The sequence below is a fragment of the Antedon bifida genome, chromosome 1 (genome assembly GCF_963402885.1).
Source record: "Antedon bifida chromosome 1, ecAntBifi1.1, whole genome shotgun sequence".
Taxonomy (NCBI): Eukaryota; Metazoa; Echinodermata; class Crinoidea; order Comatulida; family Antedonidae; genus Antedon; species Antedon bifida.
This window is the reverse complement of record NC_136226.1, coordinates 31635159-31657133: the sequence shown is the minus strand read 5'-3', so window position 1 is coordinate 31657133 and position 21975 is coordinate 31635159. Positions and strand designations below refer to the sequence as shown.

The following is a 21975-nucleotide window of genomic DNA, read 5'->3' as shown; positions in this document are numbered from 1 at the left end:
ATACAAAACAGTTACTGTTATCAGTATTCTATTACATAACCCAATAATTTCACGACCTAAATTAAAATATAACAGTTTTAAAGATTTAAAATTATATGGTTTATACAGAATATGAATACAGTTACATATTTAATTTAAATATTTTATTTGCTCAACTAAAATTATAAAATTGCACAAATTAGAAGAATTAATTGCCAATCTCATCAAATTGTAATTTGAGTATTAAAAAACTTAAATTTTAGTTAATCAAATTTTAACATACTTCAAATATTTTAATTTTACCAATAATATAAATTCATATATTAATAGGATAAAAGCAAACCTTTAAATTTCAACATAATTCAAATATTTTTAATTTACCAATAAAAAAAAAGTGGGTTAAACTGCTAATATCCACAAGATATTTTATATAATATATTTCATTTATTTTATATCTACGTACATAATTTAGTTTCTGCGTGTTGGTGTCATTAATATCGATATTTTAACTGTCATCGGCTCGGTTAACAACAGCTAAACAACGTTCATTTGGATATAAGTTAACTGCAACATGTGACAGCAAAGTGTTCGTATCTCGTAACGTGTGCGTAGGATCTTGAAGAAACTTTCTCGCAAAGAGGGCGGTGTCTCTGATGTTAAAATAAGCTTTATTGTCTATTGTTGTTTCCAGAGTTTTAAATGTCTGTAATGCAAGAGCACTAGGCCTAGAACCTTTAGGCCCAGTTGGTGATGAAAGCTTTGTGCCGGGCAGGATGGCTCCAGGTGAGTTTGGTTCTAATCTTAGGCCTGTGTCACCAGGAATTTGAACTGCTACGTACGCGGCAAGAACACGTGCTGCTAATCGAAATCTAAAAATAAATGCAAATAAATATAAAGCTCTGTTTAAACTATCAAACTTTATGTGACAAACAAATTTGATGTGCTTAATACAAGTAACTAATATTGTTATTTATGTGATTTAAATATAATAAGTATTATCAAATATTTATTAATGTATTACAGTATTATCAACATTTATTTTTTTTAGTAATAGATAAAGATGATGATAGTGTTGTTCCAATAAGTGCCTGCTTCCCCTCCCGCCAAGCCCAAAAAAATGTTGTAAGTAAATTCACTAACTTTATTGTTAAATCCGATCGTTTTCCGAGACCAATAGCACCCAGAATTCCTCCAGATTTCTTGTCCTCTCCCAGCACGGCAATAGCGGGGATAAAGTTGTTGAGTGTGCGTACAACAAGTTCCTGTTTCGCTCCAAACTCCACCTGACGTAGACACAGTTCAATGATCTTGCTCCACCACAGCAGCAGTTTCACCTCGTTTTCTCGTCTGTAAGGAGATACAGTATATTTGATATATAGTTTTATTTACTATATTTTTATTTACTTTATATTTGCATTGAGATCCAGCCACTGATACGGATATCATTTTTCAGTAATTTGCCTTTGGATTAATATATACATGCAGTACAGTAAGACTATCTTGTATATTGTTCCATGCAACTTATGTTGTGGAATAGTGTGCACACTTTTGAAAAAACAAGGGGCTAGTGATTACCCCCTTTATACTCATCCATACAGTGTCCCAGTGTTGTGGACAGATCTTTAGGGACAGACCATTATTAAACTTGCAACATCTAGTTTACCTGATAATGTACACGGCTTGTTCTTTTATAAAAAAGAATATTAAAGAATATTATTATTTTTTTATATTTATTAATAAAAACTAGGTGAAATTTAAAATGTAAAATATCTTCGTGTAACCTTGGTTTACAATGCATATTCCAATTGATGAAGGTTGTGAGTAATGCCAGCTCCTCCTCTAGGCTCTTACACTTTGAAAGGTTTTGCAGGATATATGCATACATGATGAGGTAACAGCTATTCATTTCACATTCCACAAGAAACTCTTGAGGAGCTAGTTCTGGCACTTCCAACACTCCAAGAACTGGCCCCCAGCCAAACTTATTTTCTGCACTCAAATCAGCTAAGAAATAATATTATTTATTTATAATTAATCTATTATACGCATCCAACAGCGAGTAACTTGCCAATTACAGGATGGATAAACTATTTTATAATTTAGCGTGAATCAATTATTGTAAACTAAGTCTCATTTGAGGCTTAGGGAGTGGAGTCGTGAGTTACAACCCAGGCACTAGGTCAGGATTGAACCCTGGCACTAGGTCAGGATTGAACCCTGGCACTAGGTCAGGATTGAACCCTGGTACTAGGTCAGGATTGAACCCTGGACCTTGGGATTGGAAGGCAAGCATGTTAACCACCAAGCTACAGCTCCACTCCACTTTAATAATATATCAATATAATTCAACATTGTACAATAAAGTTTAAAATACTATAATGAAGACCTATGGAATCAAGACTCATTTACGCCAAAAAGCTATGGGAAAAATATTATATTTCAATTAATAACTTGAAAGACCTTACCTGCTTTGAAATGAGTGTATATGCAGACCTCAATGAGCAGCGCCATCTCCTTGATTGACGCTAATGCCCGACAAGCAGCGGTAATGAACGGTAACACCATGCTACTGGACGTCACTGCAATCCACTTCAAAATACTTTCTTGAGCCACGGTCAAGAGTCCACCGATGGGGTTGCAGTTATTAAGGAGACTTAGTACTGTGGTTATCAACGATACTAATTCAACATTCTGGTCCATGGTCAGTCCACCTTGAAATGAGAAAATAAAAATTAAAACAATTTAAGTTGATGGCTGGGAAGTATGCTTCATTTCTATTCTAAATGTGAAAACCATATTTTTCAATTTGTTTTTTTTTGTCACTCATGTGGTATGGTCACTGCAATAAGTTAGGTATGATAATATATTTGACAATAATGCAAATAAAATTGACACCCGGATTAGTCAATGTTAAATATTAGATATATTTATTCTGGTCCTCAAGCGTAACTGAAAACTTAGGAAATTTGGATTAGGCCGTCCACAAACCCACGGCAGTCAACACACCGGAAGATGATCTACTCTATTTGAATAGTGTACCACGTTTTTTTTAACGTACATAGGATCAACGGCTTTACATCCCATCTGAAGTATGTATGCTATATTACTTATTAAATCACGAAAAAAAAACCTAGTATTTAAAACCCACCTGCAGTGCCAACAATCTCAATATCATTGAGAAGATTGTGGATGATGCTCTCAAACATATCCTGGTTCACATCTTTCATGTGTGACACCTTACACAGCAGACTAATCAAAAGGTTCACATAGGAGTGGCGTTTTAATGACCCCTCCGGCCAGTCTGCTGACTCAGAATTGAAACCAGCAATTGCACGTAGTAAGCTGTATAAAGAAATAAATTAATATATGTATTGTAACAAAATTTTCAATTAAATTGTTAATCCAAAGCTCTGTCTACACTATCAAACTTTATGTGCCCATATATGGACATGATGATGTCATATCATTCCCATATTTCGGCATATCACTACCATATTTCGGCAATTTGAATTTTATATTTATTGTTTTTATAATAAGTGATTTTTAATTGTAATTTTGTTTTAATTTTTTGATTGTATGTTCTACATTTCTGAATGTCTTTTGTATTTGTATATTGCATTTTATTTTTCTGAGTGAAACGCTTTTGTTAAACTTCAATCTTTCGTTTGATTGCAATAAAGTTCTATTCGTATTCGTATTCGTATATCACTACCATATTTGGGTACATCACACTTTTTTTGTCAAACTAGTTTGATAGTGTAGACAGACATTAAGACAGAACACACTATATTTTTCACAAAAGACAGATCAGCTATATTACATATAGTTAACAAAAATGTAGTAGTAGTGTGTTATGAATGAGTTAGCAGAGTATAAAGCTCTGTCTACACTATCAAACTAGTTTGACAAAAAAAGTGTGATGTGCCCAAACATGGTAGTGATATGCCCAAATATGGTAGTGATATGACATGTCCATATATGGGCACATCGCATTTTTTTGTCACCTAAAATTTGATAGTGTAGACAGAGCTTTATAGTAGGTTTACAGTAAAGTGCATTGAATTTTTAAAATATTAACCAACTGTGAGGTAAGAATGACTTTTTAAGCAGGTACAGTAGCAGGTAATAGCTAGTGACAAACAATATATACAATTTATATCAAAATAAAAACAATACTTTATGTTATTAAAACCTACATGCAGAAAAAAAAAATTAGCATTATATACGAAGCAGATAAAGTAAAATAAACACTATAAAGAAGTTTAAGATTGCGAAAACATTTATTAGAAAGCGATTGTTAAAACGAAGGACGGCAGCGACGGACAAGGTTGCACAAACAGCCTACCTCAAACCATACTGAACACGTGAATTCCTGATGATGATGCAACAAATTAATGAAAGAAATTTATATAGAATTAGAAGAAGTAGTTTAATTTACTAAAAGTTTTCTTTTGTTTGGCTATTCAAAATGAGGTTTTGGGTGAATTTGCAGAAGATTATTTTATGACCGAGGATAAGGGCTTGCTTGAGTTGCACAATAAAGGCATTATACCTTTTGGCTTCCTAGACTAATTTCAGATATTAGGTTTGAGAATTAAGCAAATGTATAGGCTATTGGTTATAAAGGCCAATTTACAGAGACAAGCGGTAACGGTAATAAAAATATAGAATCTACTGGTTATATAAGTCTTCTTAATTGTTAAAGTTTATTGAATAAAGACTTTGAGTAACTTACTCTGTAATGTTGTTGTTGACGTATCCCCTGGCGCACAGAATGTCACGAGGGTCCGAGTTTTCTATCTGCCACTGAGTGGCCGCTTCAAAGGATTGTGCGTCCAACCAACGCCAGTCCAACGATTGACAACTTGCAATGAAGGCTGGTACTTTACTGAGCTGAAAATATATTTTGAATCATGTTAGAATGGGAAAAAATGAATCAGCAAAACATCTTCCACACAAAACCATTTTTAGTTTCAATGCATTTCTTTAACTTTTTTTTTTCTTATGCATCCAACATCGAGCACAAACTGGCCAATTACATGATGGATAAACTATTTAATAATTTATCATGCTTATAAACTAAGTCCTATTTGAAGCTTAGGGAGTGGAGTTGAAAGAGTCGTGAGTTACAACCCTGGCATTAGGTCAGAATTGAACCCTGGCACTAGGTCAGGATTGAACTCTGGACCTTGGGATTGGAAGGCAAGCATGTTAACCACCAAGCTACAGCTCCACTACAGATTTAGATTGCCACTCAAAGTCTGTTGGTTTTCATAATAGAAAGAAAATGCATCAGTTGAGACTAAACATCTTCCACTCATATTTTAAATATATTCTAAAATTATCATCAACATTGTTAACATAAGCTTTGACACGTACCGGTTTTGTCATGATATTTTTATTTGACGCTAACATAATCAGTATGGATAAAAAGTTTGAAGAGAATCGAGTGACAGTGGTCGGATGTTCTGTTTGGGTATAGTACTGAAGTATTGCTGGCCAATTCATCATTGGTAGGATGTTGCTAAGAAACACAAAACAACCAGGTGGATTTGACTCGTACATCTAAATGGATGAAAGGAAGCAGATATTAGATACGGGTGCAGATTATAATCAACATACAGGTGTACATTATCATCAACATACAGGTGCACATTATAATCAACATACAGGTGAACATTATAATCAACATACAGAATCAACATACAGGTGTACAGAATCAACATACAGGTGTACAGAATCAACATACAGGTGTACATTATCATACATACAAGTGCTAAAAAAAATCCAATAATTTAATCACTTTTTAATCAGACTTTTAAATTAAGTCAAAATATTTTATTTATTTATTTTAAATGAAAATTAATATTCTTTAAATTTTGAAGTTACCTTTAACATTAGGTCCATACAATGAATATCTGGATGATATTGATGCCATGGTAACGCCTCAAATCGTCGGTTGTAAATTTGAAGAGCGTCCTCTGTGACATCCTTCTTTGCTAGCGAGTTTGCGTAATAAAACAACAAAAGAGACATTGCATCTTTTCCAGAGGCTGCAAGGTATGCTAGAAGGAATAAAGTTAGATATTTAACATGTTAAAAAGAAACATATACCAATGATAATAACCTGTTAATAATCATATTTATGATTATTAGCATAATTCCACTGCATAATTTCTCTTTTATCTTTTAACAATAACTTACGTTGAAACTGTATTGTCAAACTCCTAACCGCCTCTGCAAATATAGCCACTAGAATAGCCCCTAAAGGCCAGTCTACCTCAACCCACGCTGGCAGAAAAATGGTTTTTGATGGGCTGAAATAAATAAAAACTTTAAATAATAATAATTACTTTAAATAATGATAAATAAATGAGGCATAAATGGATCTGTGACATGACATCTTTATATCACAATGTAATCATAAATAATCCTTACTCAGATGGAGACGGTACTGGAACCGTGTCGATCCATGGAGCAAAAAATCCACATATTACCATCCACAGACTTTGTATTCCTGGAAGGAAAAACCAAAATGGTTATTATCTATCTGTGTGAACAAACAATTATAGCAATCAGTGAAATCTAGCACGTCTAACTAGCATGAAATCATGATGATAAATTTGTTATTTGGGACATCAAATATGATTCAAATTAGTTTACGTTGTTTTATTATTTTCACATTTATTCATACTATTAGTATTATATAATTTATTAATATTTAAAAAAAGTAAAACTTTGATATATTGTCGTCCTAAATTTTTTTTTTTAATATGCCATTTTAATGTCACATAATAGTTATCCACTTTGACCAAAAAATGGATCTAAACAAAAATGATTTACCTGAAAAACTGTAATTTAAAGCAAAAAATTGTCAAATTAGCTGCCAGCCAATGGATTTTGGTTGGATTTAACCATTTATTATGGTATAAGTGAAATAATAATAATTTGTTTTCATTTTTTTTTCACTACGGAAGTGATTAACTACAAAATAAACTATTCAAAGTCAGATTTAATTAATTTTAATTTTTCATGTTTTGGGGGGGGGGGGGGGCAATAAATCTTTAAAAAAAGTACACTTTTATAGTTAAATTTTTACAACACTTTTACCTTGTTCAATATTTTGTTGAAGTTCAACTATTCTAGCGGATTCATGCACAATGTACACTGTGATAAGAAATCTGAATAGGTTGGCCAACGGTTGGATGTACACTTTCCACTGTGAGTAGAGTCCAAACTTAGCTAGGTCTGGGTTAGTGTTCCTTAACTTGCTGAAAAATGTACTCAACCATGCTATTGTTTCTTGTACCTAATATAGAAATTAAGATAATAATGGGATTGCTTTCAACAGGTACACATTATAATCAACATACACTGGGTGTACATTATCAACATACAGGTGCACATTATTATCAACAATGGCATACAATACAGAGACAGAATGTTGTAACAAATGCATGTTCACAAAAGTTTGATGTGCCCAAATATGGTACTGATATGACATCATCATGTTCATATTTGAGCACATTCACTATGACGAATTATATGTTGTTAATTATTTATAATATGAAAGATAGGATCTTGGTAGCCCAAATACAATAGCCGGTATAACTCCACAACGAGCCATTATATACTTGAATAAAACAACCCGATCAAAGATCCCTCCGCGTATATGTCATAAACAACGAAAGAATAAATAAAGATTCTGACAAAATCAATAAGGTTATATTGCATGATAATGCATATAGCCTAATAAATGAATATAAAATAGTAGCAATAGTGTACTTACATGAACTAATGTCAGGGAGGATGATGTTTGCATGACAACCTGAGTAAAGTCGACGTTGCTAAGGGATTCATCAAGGTGACTCACAGGGCATCCAATGGTGTTTAAAAAGTCATACCAAATATTAGGATGCAACGTTTCTGCTTGGCTACCTACAAAAACAGATTTATTTTAATATTTACTTTATTTTTTATTATCGGTGAGTACTTTTTGTGCTAGTGTGGCAGTGGTCACATGGTGGCAATTAGAAATTGGATACTTTGCTGACATCAGATTAAAACCATACTAATAGTACCATACCATACCATAATAGTAAGTTTAACATACAACAGTATACAATCATTGACTGGTCATGGTCAACCACTGACTGGGCATGGTCAATCATTGACTGGGCATGGTCAATCATTGACTGGAGATGGTCAATCATTGACTGGGCATGGTCAATCATTGACTGGGCATGGTCAGTTATTGGTTTTAGGGGCAAATATATAGTGTTCTAGAGAACACTTTTATGCTGAGACATAGTATACCTGTATTTAGCAAGAAGTTTTTTTGTAAACTTGAACCATGAAACTCTAGTAAATATTTGTTTTATATACTGTACATAGCATAGTAATTTTGCCAGTCAGACCATATAAAAATTACCTTTAAGAAGTAATTGTAAAACACTGTTGAAATTTTCTGGAAATTGATGCGTTAACAGGACTTGAAGATGTGAGCGATACATCTCAAACTGAGTCAGTAGTTTGGAGTCAATCTCTTGTTTACACAGACTCAAAGCTTCACCGATGATCTCAATGAGATGGTGACACTTGTTGCGGTCAGGAGAACATTTCTTTAACCATAAATTAATGTCAAACTAAAAGAAACAACAAACAATTTTATTATTTTTTATGCATACCATTTCTAACATTGCCTCTTAAAGATGTATTTGTACAGTCAACTCCCCCAATACCGGACACCTTTGGACTAGCTTAATATGTCTGGTTTTACGGAAAGTCTGGTATTCAGAATGTGTTTTTAATGGTAAAAATTTGGGACCTTTTGGTCCTCAAGAAAAGTCTGTTTTTGTGAGAGTTTCCGGTTTTTAACGAGTCCAGTATTGGGAGAGTTTACTGTATATACAATATGTATTCTCTATAATATTGTTAAAAATTGATGATCATTTTGGTATGTAATGCTTATAGTATACCCATGTAATTAACTTGATACATACTGTATGTACTTTTTTTATTTTCCTGATCTTTAAAATGTTTCCCTGTAACATTGATCTGTTTTTTTCAGTCATTGTGCATTGAAATTATACAGTAAACATCTTTTAATACACATTTATGATACAATAAATTCAATTTATATTTCTACATTATAAAAAAATGTTTATGAGAGAGGAGGCACCTTACAAGTTTTACTCAGGCTTCTTTACTTTACTAAGGTAAGAATTACTATGCAAGAAGTTTTTTTACTATACCTTTGTTAGCAGCATAACTGCAAGGTCCTGACTACCATTGATTGTTACACTAACAACCTTAGAATACATAGATACAAACTCCTCAGCACAAGCGCTAGGCCTAAAGTTAGGGGATAGAAGGTTAGCAAGGGCTAGGTTACTGATGATGAGGTCCAACAGAGGCACGGCTTGGTCTGGGGTGTTGCGTATAAATTCCTAAAAGAAACAAGATTATATTGTTAATAGGTTAAACTAAACATGTTAGATGAAGAGTATTACACTAGTAATGTTTTTGTGTTTTATATATAGTCTTTACTGGACAAATATTTTCTTTTATAATTCCCATTTCATATTACACATCTAGGCAATAGAATACATTCTTTTCATAATAAAACATTTTAAATATATTATTTTCTTTTTTTATTTCAACCATCGTTCAGGAGGTAAGCTTTCCAGTTTAGCCCAGTAAGTTACTAATATGCAGGGGTCCTCTATAAATTGAATTATATATAAATTAATATTTCATATTAATTCAGGAGAATTACAATAGGAAATAATTGGCTGACCTGTCCCAATATTTCTATACAAGATGAGAAGAACTGTCGTGTAGGAGGGTAATGGCGGACATCTTCAGTCGTACGATTAGCAAAATAGTAGAACAAATCAATGCCTGTCTTCTTGCTTTTCTCATAATCCTCATCTTGTGCTGTACGGTTAAAGTTGATCAAATCACTAAAAAGTAAAAATGATTAAATTACTAGGGCCATGTTACAGCAGCCAAAACAATTTTTTTTTTATTTGTTATATAATTGTTTGTTAAATTAATTTAAAATTTCTCAAAAGTGTCAAAAACAAATTAGAAAGTATTGAATACAGGAAATTGCCTGGTTACTAACGCTTGGTTCCCACTAGAGATGCAACGCAACGTAAGTGATTTGACCAATAACAAGCGATTAAATATTCAAACAATCGATTGTGATTGATCAACTTGCTTGTGTTATGTCCTTGTGTTGCGTCTCTCTGGGAACCAAGCATTGAAACAGTTACATACGTGATTGTATTTTCAACGTGTACCGCTGCTGTTACAATGTCATCCGCCGGCGGTGTCTGCGATTCTTCTAATAAACGCTGGAATTCATTTCGGTTTTCTTCCAACTTGCTGAATACATTGTTGTTTACTTTTTTCTCTTGGTACTGTGATTATTAAATAGATGTATTATGTAACAAGAACTCTAAATTTATCTGGTGTACTTTGAGTGAGTGGACATGCTATTTAAATCTGCCTTATTTAAATATTGTACTTGGTTTAATGTGATATGATCTATATACCATAATGCTATCCAAATTTTTTTTAACAACTTTAGACTTTTTAAAAGTTTTAAATTTATTAAATATATTTCTCTGTCGTTCATTTAGGCTGGCCCAACTACAGGTTCCTCCCTATATTCACAGCCATTTTAAAATGTACTCTTAATTTGTTACTTGTTTTCTATTTTATATGATGTTAAAGGAAAAAATATATGTTTATTTTAAATGAAATTGAAACGATATAAATGTAAACTTACTGTGACAGTGATGACTGCTGGGCCATCACAACGATGTGCAGGATTAAAAGTACTAGAACATGGAATGCGTAATCGTTTCTAAAAAAAAAACAAATATAAAACTACATACATTAGATATCTGTAATATTTAGAGAGGACAATAAGGGAAGTTTTCAGCGAGATATTAAAAGTAAAAAATGGACAAAAAAGTGTGTCAGAAAGTCAAGCCTGTACTAATAGTGTAACAGACTAAAACTCTGTCTACACTATCAAACTAGTTTAAGTGTGATGTGCCAAAATATGGTAGTTATATGCCCACATATGGTAGTAATATGACATCATCATGCCATAAATGGGCACATCACATTTTTTTGTCACATAAAGTTTGATAGTATAGACAGAGCTTAAAGTATAATGACGATGATATATTTTTTTCCCCCATTTTACTAACCTCAGTAGTTTCATTGTATTGTAGTTTTGGAGACAGCTCTGCATAAGTACAATCTAAACTAACATGAATAGTTTCTCTTTTGGTAAAGCAGCTGAAAAAATATATTAAAATTCTGAATACACACTTAAACATACTAAAACAATGTTTCAACAGAATGTAATTGTACTGAAATACAGAGTAGAACACCTACTAAGGGGATAACTTTATATATTAGTATATATTAGCTCTTGTTCCTTTAATGGGAACGTGTCCTCTTAATAAGGGTGTCCTAAAAAGTGTATTACTGTACTTTAGAATTAAAACCCAATTATCTTGATTTTCTTACCTTGCATATTCTACTAATAATACAAAATGTTGATGTAAACTCGCTATGAGTTCATTTTCTGACGTTAACATTTCACGTTTTACTTCTGGTACTGGCGCTTCTGTTTTCATCACTTCTGGTGGGCCCTGAGATTTGTCGTAACTTTCAAGGTGGTTCAAGATTCTATTGGTAGCTGAAGGTAGACAAAATTAAATTTTTAAATTATTTTGTTTTTCTATTATTTTTTTTTTTTTTTATTCTGTTGTTTTTTGTTTTTTCATTATGTATTTATTTATTATTTTTCTTGTTGTCTACTCTTAAAATATTTATATATAGGTTTTGACTCATATCATTTTTTTGGGCTTATTTAAGTTTCTCCAGCATACAGTAAGTGCATTCTTCTTTGTTTTTATGACATTGAATTGGAATTCATGCATGCAAGTTTCATATTGTTCAGAGCAATATATTTTGTATGATTTTATCTTAAAGATGTATTGTCCCTTTGTCAAATTACAAAAAAATTAAAAATAAAAGATTTCGAAAAAAAGTGGGTCATTTTGAAGTATCATAATAGTTATTAACTTTCACCAAAAATTAGTCGAAAAAAAAATCATTTAACTGAAATACAGACATTTTTTGGTTCAAAAAATAACTTTGACTTCCAGTCAGAGTTTTCGATCAAAACATATCTCATAATGCAACGCGCTTATTTGAATACTCTGTATGCATAATCATAAAACTTCCTCGCGATCTGTGTGAAAACACCTTCTCAACCGTGACGAGTTGTAAACAATCCTAATTAGCATCATGCATAATGTATAATCATGGTTTGAAATCTTTGTTTACTTTCGCTCGCGACGATTTTCCAGACGAGATGTAATCAAATTAATTTAGCTGTTAATTACGTAAAATTGTTGTTTTTGGCTCGAATTTTCGACTTAAAGTGAATAACTTTAATATTACTTTGATATGGCCAATTTAAATTTAGAATATTCTGACCTTCATTTTTTTGTGTTTCAAGGGACAATACATCTTTAAATACAGAAATAATGCTACAGACTAAACACTGACATTTTGTCTATTGACACATTTTCAAATTTTAAATTAATACCTTTTGAAATAGAACAAAAACTAACCCGTTTCATTGTGGTTGTTGATTGACCCATTGCCAATCTCAGGCACGTCAGAACTGGACAGCTTCAGCCAGAACTTGACCTGCTCAAGGATTTCAAAGTCAATTCTACCTGTATCTACATACTCTAACCAGGGTTGCTGATGGTTTGTGAATAAAAGTCTTAAATGATCAGCATTGTATTGTTCTGGTAGAGATGGTAGATACATCTGTGGGTCATGTAATAATGGTTCTTCTATCCATAAAGCAAAGGTCTGGTAAAGGCTGTAAAAGAAAGACAGAAATCAGTCAATTAATCTGTGTTACGGGAGTTACCTACAGCAATATTTTTCTGTATATATTTTATTCATTCATTCATTCAATCTTTTATTTAGGAATATCTGGTCCATAGAAAGTAAAATTACTTAATTCTAACTTACGTGACAAGTTTTTTATGAAACTGTGCTTCTGACTTGTACTCTTCCGTCAGCTCTGGCGGTGTTCCACTCCCATCTTCGTCACTTCCGTTACGATTTGACATACTTATGCGATTACTGAGATTATGGTGGTAGTCTGCGGTGGCTGTTAGATGTTTCTTTAATCGTTTAAGCAATGACACATTCATGAGACTAGCAAAAAATTGCTGCCCAATGCTACCACGGGCTGGAAGCCTATACACAAATTGAAATGTAATTATTAATTGCACAACTAACTGTGACCTCCATCCACCAATATTATATACACTGTATACATGTAACAAAAATTGTTTTATTGAAGAGTGGAAAATAAACGAAACGAAAATATTAATATATATTATTAAATATTAAATTAATTGTATATATATTATATTAATATATTAATTTATAGATAAAATTAATTATTAAGTAATTTAAATTTGAATTTCACAGCATGAAGAATAAAGGAAAAGTTCCATGATACGATAATATTTGTTGTCATTTTACCAACAAGGTAAACATGAAATTTGGTTTACATTTTGATCTACATACAATTATACAATGAATACAAATAAAAAGTGTGTAACCAAATAATCTGAAGAGATCTTACGATCTTGCTATCACAAACCATTATCCACAGTAACAAAATATTTGTAGAATAAGTTCCGTTATATAAATTGAAGTTGAATGGAAGTTCTGACAACTAAGGTATAAATTGTGTCCAGTAACTGAAACCACACAATTCCTAACTTCTTGTTTCTAATGAAAGTCAATCCAATCCTGTGTATCCATACTTACCCAGGCTGTGCTTCTAGCCTCATTAGGTACAGGCCAAAGAATCGTTGCCACATGATTGGTAGTAATGGGTGGTTCATCTCCATGTCAAGTACCTGTGAAGCCCATCTGTAAATTGGTAACCGCTGAATGGCTGGGGAGAAGCCTACCTTCAACTTATTAGCCCCTTTCTGTAAATATTTTAAATTTAACAAAATGATTAATAATTCAAAATTATATCAAATCAAATAAATATTATTTAAACAGTAGGATTAAGCTCTGTCTACACTATCAAGCTTTATGTGACAAAATAATGTGATGTGCTCATAATATGGACATGATGATACCATTGGGCACATCACATTTTTTTTGTCAAACTAGTTTGATAGTGTAGACAGAGCTTTAGTAGTAGTTGATAAGTGTTTAAATAATTGTATAGTTATGGTAGACGAGGAATTAGGAGAAGAGAGTTGAATTCTGTAAATTGACTAAAAACATGTTGAATCCAACAAAATTAATACCTTGAGAGCAGCCTCTGGGTTTGATTTAGGATTGTCATTAAGCTCTTTATAAACAAACTGATGCAGTTGCAGATCTTCCAAGTATCTACGTTCTGCCAACAAGATTGCGTAAGTTAGCCACACGTACTGACTGCTCTGAGCGTACAGGAATGTTGGTTGAGGGACGCTGGTTGTCACGTAACTTAACACCGATGAAAATAAACCCTGACTCTTGGAATTAATCAAGGATGACTAGAAATTATAAAAACAAAACAGTATTATTTTTATGTATTATTTCCTTTAGTCAGGGGGAAAATGGCAAAAGCTTCCTATTTTCTAGGAGTTTTATGTGGTTAAGTTATCACATAGTCTATGTTGTATTGACAACTTATTGTAACATGACCACACAGCCATTTTTCCCACTAACTCAATTACAGCATTGTAAGACTTGGGCTTCAGTGTAACTTGATGTACACATTTTAAACAATGTATAGCCTACATAACTCAAAGGCAAATTCATTCAGGTATAAAGGTAATCAAAACCTGTAAAGAGCAATTTATTTTTCCATGTTCTGGACCCCAATAGGAGACCTAATACATAGTGACTAGGTAGGCAAACCTTGTAAAGGGCAAAGATGAGATCCACTGCCACCTTGATGCCGTCTTTAATCCTGAAAGCAACTTGAAGCAGAGCATTCATCACATACTGCGTGTCCAAGTCCTCGTGCCAATCCTTGTTATGTGTCAACACATTCAACCAGAAAGCAACTATCACATCCGCTTGCTGCTCCGACGTATGGAAATCTTGAAGAAGTTTCTTCAAAGAAATTAATTCAGTATTATTATTCAATACTTTTTTTGTGACAGCATGTGGCGTTTGATAAAAAAAATTACTGGGGTAATAATGTGAAGGGCTTAGAAGCAAAGGGCTATATAAGAACAAATATTATTATTATAATTATTATTTTTACTAATATTCATCTGAATCCTCATTAAAAAATGCCCAAATATGGTAGTGATATGACATCATCATGTCCATATATGGGCACATCACATTATTTTGTCACATCAAATTTGATGGTGTAGACAGAGCTTAACAAATAAATTGAACAAGCTCTTACAATGATCATACTGGAAAAACATTTGGTAGTTTCTCCTGGAAACGAAGTGTGAAAGAACCTCTGAGTGATTCTAGCATTGTTGGCATCTGCGTGCAAGATGGACTGAATGATTTGAAGAAACCTGACAACAAAACACACAAAATGTTACTAGGAAAATTGCAAAGGGCAATGCATTTATATTAGATATGAATAATTATACAGAGAGAGAGTAACCAATGCAATATGAAATTAAGTCATAAGTATATAATTGGTTAACATCCATTGCAACAGTGACAATTTAGCTGAAGGATGTTAAGCTACTGATACGTCTCATCATAACACAAAAAAATGGCAATGGAAGAAAATCTCAATATAGGCAATCAAACTCATATAAATTGATTAAAGCGTGGTTTCCACTAGAACGCAACACAGCGATGTGTCGATGCAAGGTGCTGTATTGCGTAATCACAAGCGGGAACCGACGAAGCAACAGTGCTGCAAACATCGCAGGATGATTTCACACAGGCGGGGGCGAACACAATTGTTGGAAGGCATTTTCTTATGTGCGTAGGTTGTGTCACGTTACATCGCTAGTGGGAACCAAGCCTTAATATGCTACAAACAAGAACAAGTTAGGTGAAATTCTTACTTATCATTAGTGACTAAGAACCTCTGCTTGTTCTCCTTCAGGAATGTCTTCACCACCATTTCTAGCAGTGGGATACACATCTTCTGATCACTGGCATCTATTAACACTTGCATGTATTTAAGACCATGCGTTATGAACTCCTCAACACTAAAGAAATAATAATATGTAAGATGCATGGACACAGATTTGATGGATGATGGTTATGACGCTTGGCTACCAATCCAAGGGTCCTGGGATCAAGTCCTCCCATGTCAGAATTTTATCTAATGGCAAATTACATCTCCACTCCCAAAGTCTGGTAATAAGACTTTGTTTATGTAGAGCATCTTGTGTATATGTTTGTCATGTATAAGCGAAATTGCCACGTTTAAGAAGGATAGTGAATGAATTCGCTTTTGGTTATCTATCCTTAGCAATTTGTATAAATATATAAACAAACAAAACCAGCAAGCAATTCAATTTAACGACAAATGTATCATCCCAAAACTATCATTTGAAAACATTATTAAACAATAAATATTCACATCCAAAACAACATATCCAACTACCGTAAAAAGGATCAAATGAATATTCATATAACTTACACATGACCTATCTTTGTCATCGCTATAGCAACATAACAAGCTATTGGTGTGTTATTCTTCACTCCCTTTTGAATGGCGTACAAAGCTGGATCCAAATGGATGTCTGGATAATCTCCAAATCCCTCACGAGGACCGGAGTCACTTGCCGATGGCAGCAAAGCTTGTCGTGGTTGGTTGTTAACGTGAAGATGAAGCTTCATGAGCACTTCCCACGCCCAGACGTCGAATGATTGCTCCGTGGTTAACATGGAACGAATATTTGAAGCTAGCTGCGATACCTTGACAACAAAGGTAAATTTATCATGGTAAAAACATTGTAAAACCAAAAAATGTAGAATAAAAATACATTACAAAAATAAATTACACTAAAAGTAACAAATAAACAAACAGTATTATAAAAACGTAACTAGATCACAAATATCCAATACAAAAATGATAGGCTAAAGGCCAACTCAGACAGCGTCATAAGACGAGGCCTGACGAGTCGTCTCGTTGGGAGAAAATGAAACATCTCACAACCAAAAAAACTATGCCAACGCTATTTCAAGACGACTCATCTCGTCTGGATTCAATTCAGACAGCACCGACGCCAGGTCTCGTCGTACGGCGCTGTACGAGTTGGCCTTAAAGAATTTCATAGCTATTTACCTTCAATATGCCTCCCGCTATAAGACCGTCAGTAGCCGTAGTAGCAATGTGTTTGCAGTGTGCATCAATAATAAGGATGGCAACATCGCGATGTAACTTGATGTTCAAAGCAAGAGCATTTTTCTATAAAATATAGTTATTTTAGAGATATTCAGACAGTGTTACAAGGACACATGCAATTATATGACGTTTTTATCGAAATTTATTCAGTTATTAACCTTGTGAATTATTCCTTTATTAACAAGATTATCCTGACATATAAATTATAGTTTTATTGAGCAACAACATTGTAAAGTTCCGTCTACACTATCAAACTAGTTTGATAAAAAAAGTGTGATATGTCCAAATATGGTAGTGATATGACATCCTCATGTCCATATATGGTCACATCACATTTAGTTGTCACATAAAGTTTGACAGTGTAGACAGAGCTTTACACGCCAAAGATTATCGTAATATAATAGGCTTATATTATTTAGTTTACCTGATCATTGTAACCCCAATTTAAATGATTCAAAATCAAGCGTGCTAATTGGTTTTCCACACTGCTTGGTGCAAAGTCAACCAACCAATGACGGACCAGCACCATGTCATCTGATGTTGGTTGCCATAGATGCAAGGGAAGCTCCCTAAACAGGTACATGGACATCTGAAAAAAAATATAGATATGTAAAAAGAAATTAAAGGTTAAAGGTTAAAACTAAGTATTCATATCTATTGATAATTATGTATTTATCCATCATTATTAATTTGACAAAGTAGGAACCCAACTTTTTTTATTTATTTTTTTTTTATTTTATTTATTTTTTTTAATTTTCCCAACTTTATTGAACCCAACTCTTGATAAAAATATATCTATATAAAATGTCATGCAAGACTGCACTAGTTTGTATCTATTGATTTAAGATTAATTAAATAATGAACTTATTCCACATAAAAAACAATACTATAACCATAAAGTACAAACTTATTATTTGTTGATGTACTTTTATCATAATTATTTCGTCCATAATAACTATTTTGCACACAGCCAATGACAACAATCCACTCAAACCAATTGTTAGAATTTTAGCTTTGTTTTAAAAAAGTAAAAGATGATGACAATATTGATGTCATTGACAAATGATGTTGGTAATGTCACTTTGTTATGACAATGACAATAAAACATGACAATTGTGAATGTGCTGATAAAGATCAAATGCCAACATCCCAGTTTCTCTCGTTCCAACAAAATAAGATTAAAAATGCCAAAAATACATTGAACTTGTAGATGAAATATTTAAAATATTAGAACACCAAATAAATCTAAAAATGACTTCACCTGACATCGAAAATGAGATTTAAAAAATGATATTCTTGAGATATGCTTGAGAAAGTTGATGAAATGGTGAAAAATATGTATTTAAACAAATGTTTGAAATAACACCAAAAACTGAAGAAGAAAAAAGTTCACTTATTGAACTATACATGGTAGTCAATTCATGCTAAGATACCCATATTTTTAAACCTTCAAAGAATTTGAATGACTTTAAGTTGTGTGAATAATTTACAAATATCTCCTATATGCTTTTTGTTTCATTTTTTGCTAAAGGCTGGAAATGTGCTTGAAAACTACCTTAAACAAGTTAAAACCACCCTGATTTTTATGAGTTTCATCTGTTAGCAGTGACTGCAATAAAAAAATGTTTCTAAATTCAATATGACATCACGAAAGAGATAAATTTCTACCATAGATTCTAAACACCAGAGGAATCTACAGAATTAGTAGGTTATTGTAAAGAACTATATTTACGAAGAGGAAATATTTTTAGGTGGACAGTACACAGTACAAGTATGTTAGGGAAAAACCACAAATACGAAATAGTTACACATTACAAATTCTCTGTCTACACTATCAAACCTTATGTGACAAAAAAAAGGTAATGTGCCCATACATGATGACGTCACTTCGTAAGCGATTGAGTTCGCTGTTGGAGTCCCCAGGGTCTAGTATGTGTGATGTATGTGTTATTGTTTGTATTGTAAAATCCAGAATAAATTGAATTGAATATCACTACCATATTTGGGCATATTACTACCATATTTGAGCACACTTTTTTAGTCAAACTAGTTTGATAGTGTAGACAGAGCTTTACTACAAAAAAAAACCAACAAGAAAAAAAAATGTGAGAATGTAAAAGTACAGAGTACTCTACCTTCAGGTCTAGTCTAACATTAAATACCTTTATGTGGAAAAGACAATAAAACACAATTATCACAAATGGTACTCTGCTAGCAGGGTCCAAGAAAAAAATTGCTCATAAAACGATGTTTATATATCAAACAATTTTGAATTACATTTTGGATTTTGAAGGAAACATTTTTTTAAATAATTTATTATGAAATATTTACATTCTTTTAATAGAGCAATTTTTTTCTTGTGTAAAACATGGAAATGTTAGAAGCATGCTTGTGATAGTTACCGTGCCAATCGCCGGGAAAACGTCTTTTACCTGACACAACAACGAAGACATAATAAAGGGATGAGTGGTTGCCAGGCTAGACAGTAATTCTCGTCCAATTTTACAGCAAAATGTCTTGGTATGATCCCTAACATATGAAAGCTGAAAAGAGATAGACAATTTTGTTTATCCTAATATTGAATTCTAAAAAAGTGGATTGTAACAAGGCAATATAACAGCATGCTCTGGAGATCTGTGGCTGCGACATGATTAGTTCCATGTCAAGTACAGATTACGCGCCTTGAGCACTCTTGAATGGTATGTGCACTATATAGATCTATATTATTATTATTACAGACACAGCATGTCACAGAGAATATGTACATAGTACAGTACTGTTGGTATTTGTCGCAGTCAGACATAAGATCAAAGGACTGTTACGAGTTCCCATCTTGGCAAGGCGAGCTCAGTGTCCTGTTGTTAGATTGACTTGATTGTAACTAGCAAGAATCTGCTCTGACATATTCTGTAATAAAAGCTTTGTTACACATCAAAAATAAAAATATAATAAATGAAAACCTCAAAGATCTCGGTGGTAATGAAGTTAATAAACACGACGTCTGAAGCTGGTCGACTGCGTGCCATACTGCTAAATGTGGACAACAGGTAGATCAGCTCCTGCATAGACATCTCAGCCAGTTTGTCATCAAATGCGCCACGATTACCAGGGTCTACAAAAGACAAGCAGAGAGCGTGCATATAGAAAATATTAATTGATGCCTATCTGTGTTCAGTGGAGAGCATTATTATCATGTATGAAAATTCTCACTCCTGAAGATGATCAAAGCATATTGATCGAAACGTCGAGAAAAACTAATATACGTGGTGTACCGCAAACTTTATATCAACAGCCTAAAGCTTTTCAACACACAATAACTCTCTTCATTCATCAAAAGAATAATTCAGTCATTTTACAAGTTCTGTATTTGGATTTTGTATCACAGCACTGTATATATAAGTTCTGTCTACACTATCAAACTAGTTTGACAAAAAAAAGTATGATGTGCCCAAATATGGTAATGTTATGACATCATCATGTCCATATATGAGCACATCACATTTTTTTGTCACATAAGTTGATAGTTTAGACAGAGCTTAAGGTTGTTGTGATGGCACTACACAGTATATTGTTGATATGAGAGAGCTGTATAAGGTTGTTGTGAGGGCGCAGCTGTACAACATTGTTCTCACCAGAGAGTCTCCACTTGTAGGCATCAATTCCTGCACCATGAAGAACCTCTTTCTCACTGTCTAGACCTGTGCCACTGTTATGCAGTAACCATAGTAACTTCCACATCATTAGTATTGAAATGCTGTTGTAGGGCATTTCTGCCATAAACTGCCAAGTTCCCAATCTGAAATAATACTGCACAGTGTTACTATTATTCTACTAGTACTAGTTCACATATTAATATACAAACAATGCACAAGTCAGTTTTCACTTATACCTTTTGGGTGCATATACCTAGGCTTAGCCTAGAAAGAAGCTAGGCCTACCATGGCAAGTGCCACTGCTCGTCAATTTACAAACAGAGTGCTGTCATGCTTTTTTTGCTGCGCACTTTTCACACTCCCATGTATGATAGTGAAAAAATAAAGAGCGCACACATGACTCATTTCAGCGTGTCTGATTGGCTACATCCTTGAACCCATGTTATAATCTATAGCATTCACAGTAAAAATGTCCCAATCATGTACCTTTTAGCTGATAAAATACTTGATGTGGCTCGGTAATAAAACTGATCAAGTTCTAACTGCAAACGCTTCAAAGAGAACTGCTCATCAATTGAAACAAGAGAAGGAATTGTGTCCTCCGTATCCCCGCAAGACAGCCGCCAATCACGGTAGTTCAGCCAATGATCCGAAATGTACTGCACAGTATGTCTACAACAAGAAGGAATTTAAGTAATTTTCTTAGATAATACTTGTACCCTTTTCACATTTCCAAGTTGTAACCAGGTTTGCATAGTGTGAATACAATTTTATGGAAAATTGACCAATCATAGTAATCAAATAGCGTGCAACTACAAAACAGTTGCTCAGTTAAAAGTTCATTGCTCTGCTTAATTGTTTGTGGATATAGATTGCTTTATTTCATACATTTTTGGCCTGGATGGCCTTCCATAATCATAATTAAAACAC

General features: G+C 33.2%; 1 protein-coding gene across 4 annotated transcripts in view; it reads right to left on the bottom strand.

The window, feature by feature from the left end:
* The window catches only part of LOC144850570 (ectopic P granules protein 5 homolog), a 30207-nt gene continuing 8232 nt past the window's right edge, over positions 1–21975 (bottom strand). The window contains exons 10-44 of one of the 4 annotated variants that reach the window (XM_078707870.1): positions 21532–21717; positions 21025–21188; positions 20353–20504; positions 19795–19935; positions 18948–19001; positions 17817–17981; positions 17333–17455; positions 16685–16962; positions 16101–16247; positions 15473–15593; positions 14971–15168; positions 14373–14603; positions 13876–14042; positions 13063–13293; positions 12648–12907; positions 11533–11704; positions 11208–11298; positions 10778–10855; positions 10264–10406; positions 9779–9944; positions 9234–9428; positions 8411–8624; positions 7769–7917; positions 7090–7288; positions 6418–6496; positions 6184–6296; positions 5869–6044; positions 5359–5544; positions 4715–4872; positions 4325–4351; positions 3128–3321; positions 2445–2690; positions 1761–1983; positions 1120–1326; positions 1–848 (exon numbers count right to left, since the gene is read on the bottom strand). In XM_078707870.1, the coding sequence (XP_078563996.1) occupies positions 485–848; positions 1120–1326; positions 1761–1983; positions 2445–2690; positions 3128–3321; positions 4325–4351; positions 4715–4872; positions 5359–5544; positions 5869–6044; positions 6184–6296; positions 6418–6496; positions 7090–7288; positions 7769–7917; positions 8411–8624; positions 9234–9428; positions 9779–9944; positions 10264–10406; positions 10778–10855; positions 11208–11298; positions 11533–11704; positions 12648–12907; positions 13063–13293; positions 13876–14042; positions 14373–14603; positions 14971–15168; positions 15473–15593; positions 16101–16247; positions 16685–16962; positions 17333–17455; positions 17817–17981; positions 18948–19001; positions 19795–19935; positions 20353–20504; positions 21025–21188; positions 21532–21717 (5998 nt within the window). In that variant the 3' untranslated portion in view covers positions 1–484. The remainder of the gene's footprint in view (positions 849–1119; positions 1327–1760; positions 1984–2444; positions 2691–3127; positions 3322–4324; positions 4352–4714; positions 4873–5358; positions 5545–5868; positions 6045–6183; positions 6297–6417; positions 6497–7089; positions 7289–7768; positions 7918–8410; positions 8625–9233; positions 9429–9778; positions 9945–10263; positions 10407–10777; positions 10856–11207; positions 11299–11532; positions 11705–12647; positions 12908–13062; positions 13294–13875; positions 14043–14372; positions 14604–14970; positions 15169–15472; positions 15594–16100; positions 16248–16684; positions 16963–17332; positions 17456–17816; positions 17982–18947; positions 19002–19794; positions 19936–20352; positions 20505–21024; positions 21189–21531; positions 21718–21975) is intronic. The other 3 variants (XM_078707878.1, XM_078707886.1, XM_078707897.1) reach the window with 3 other exon arrangements.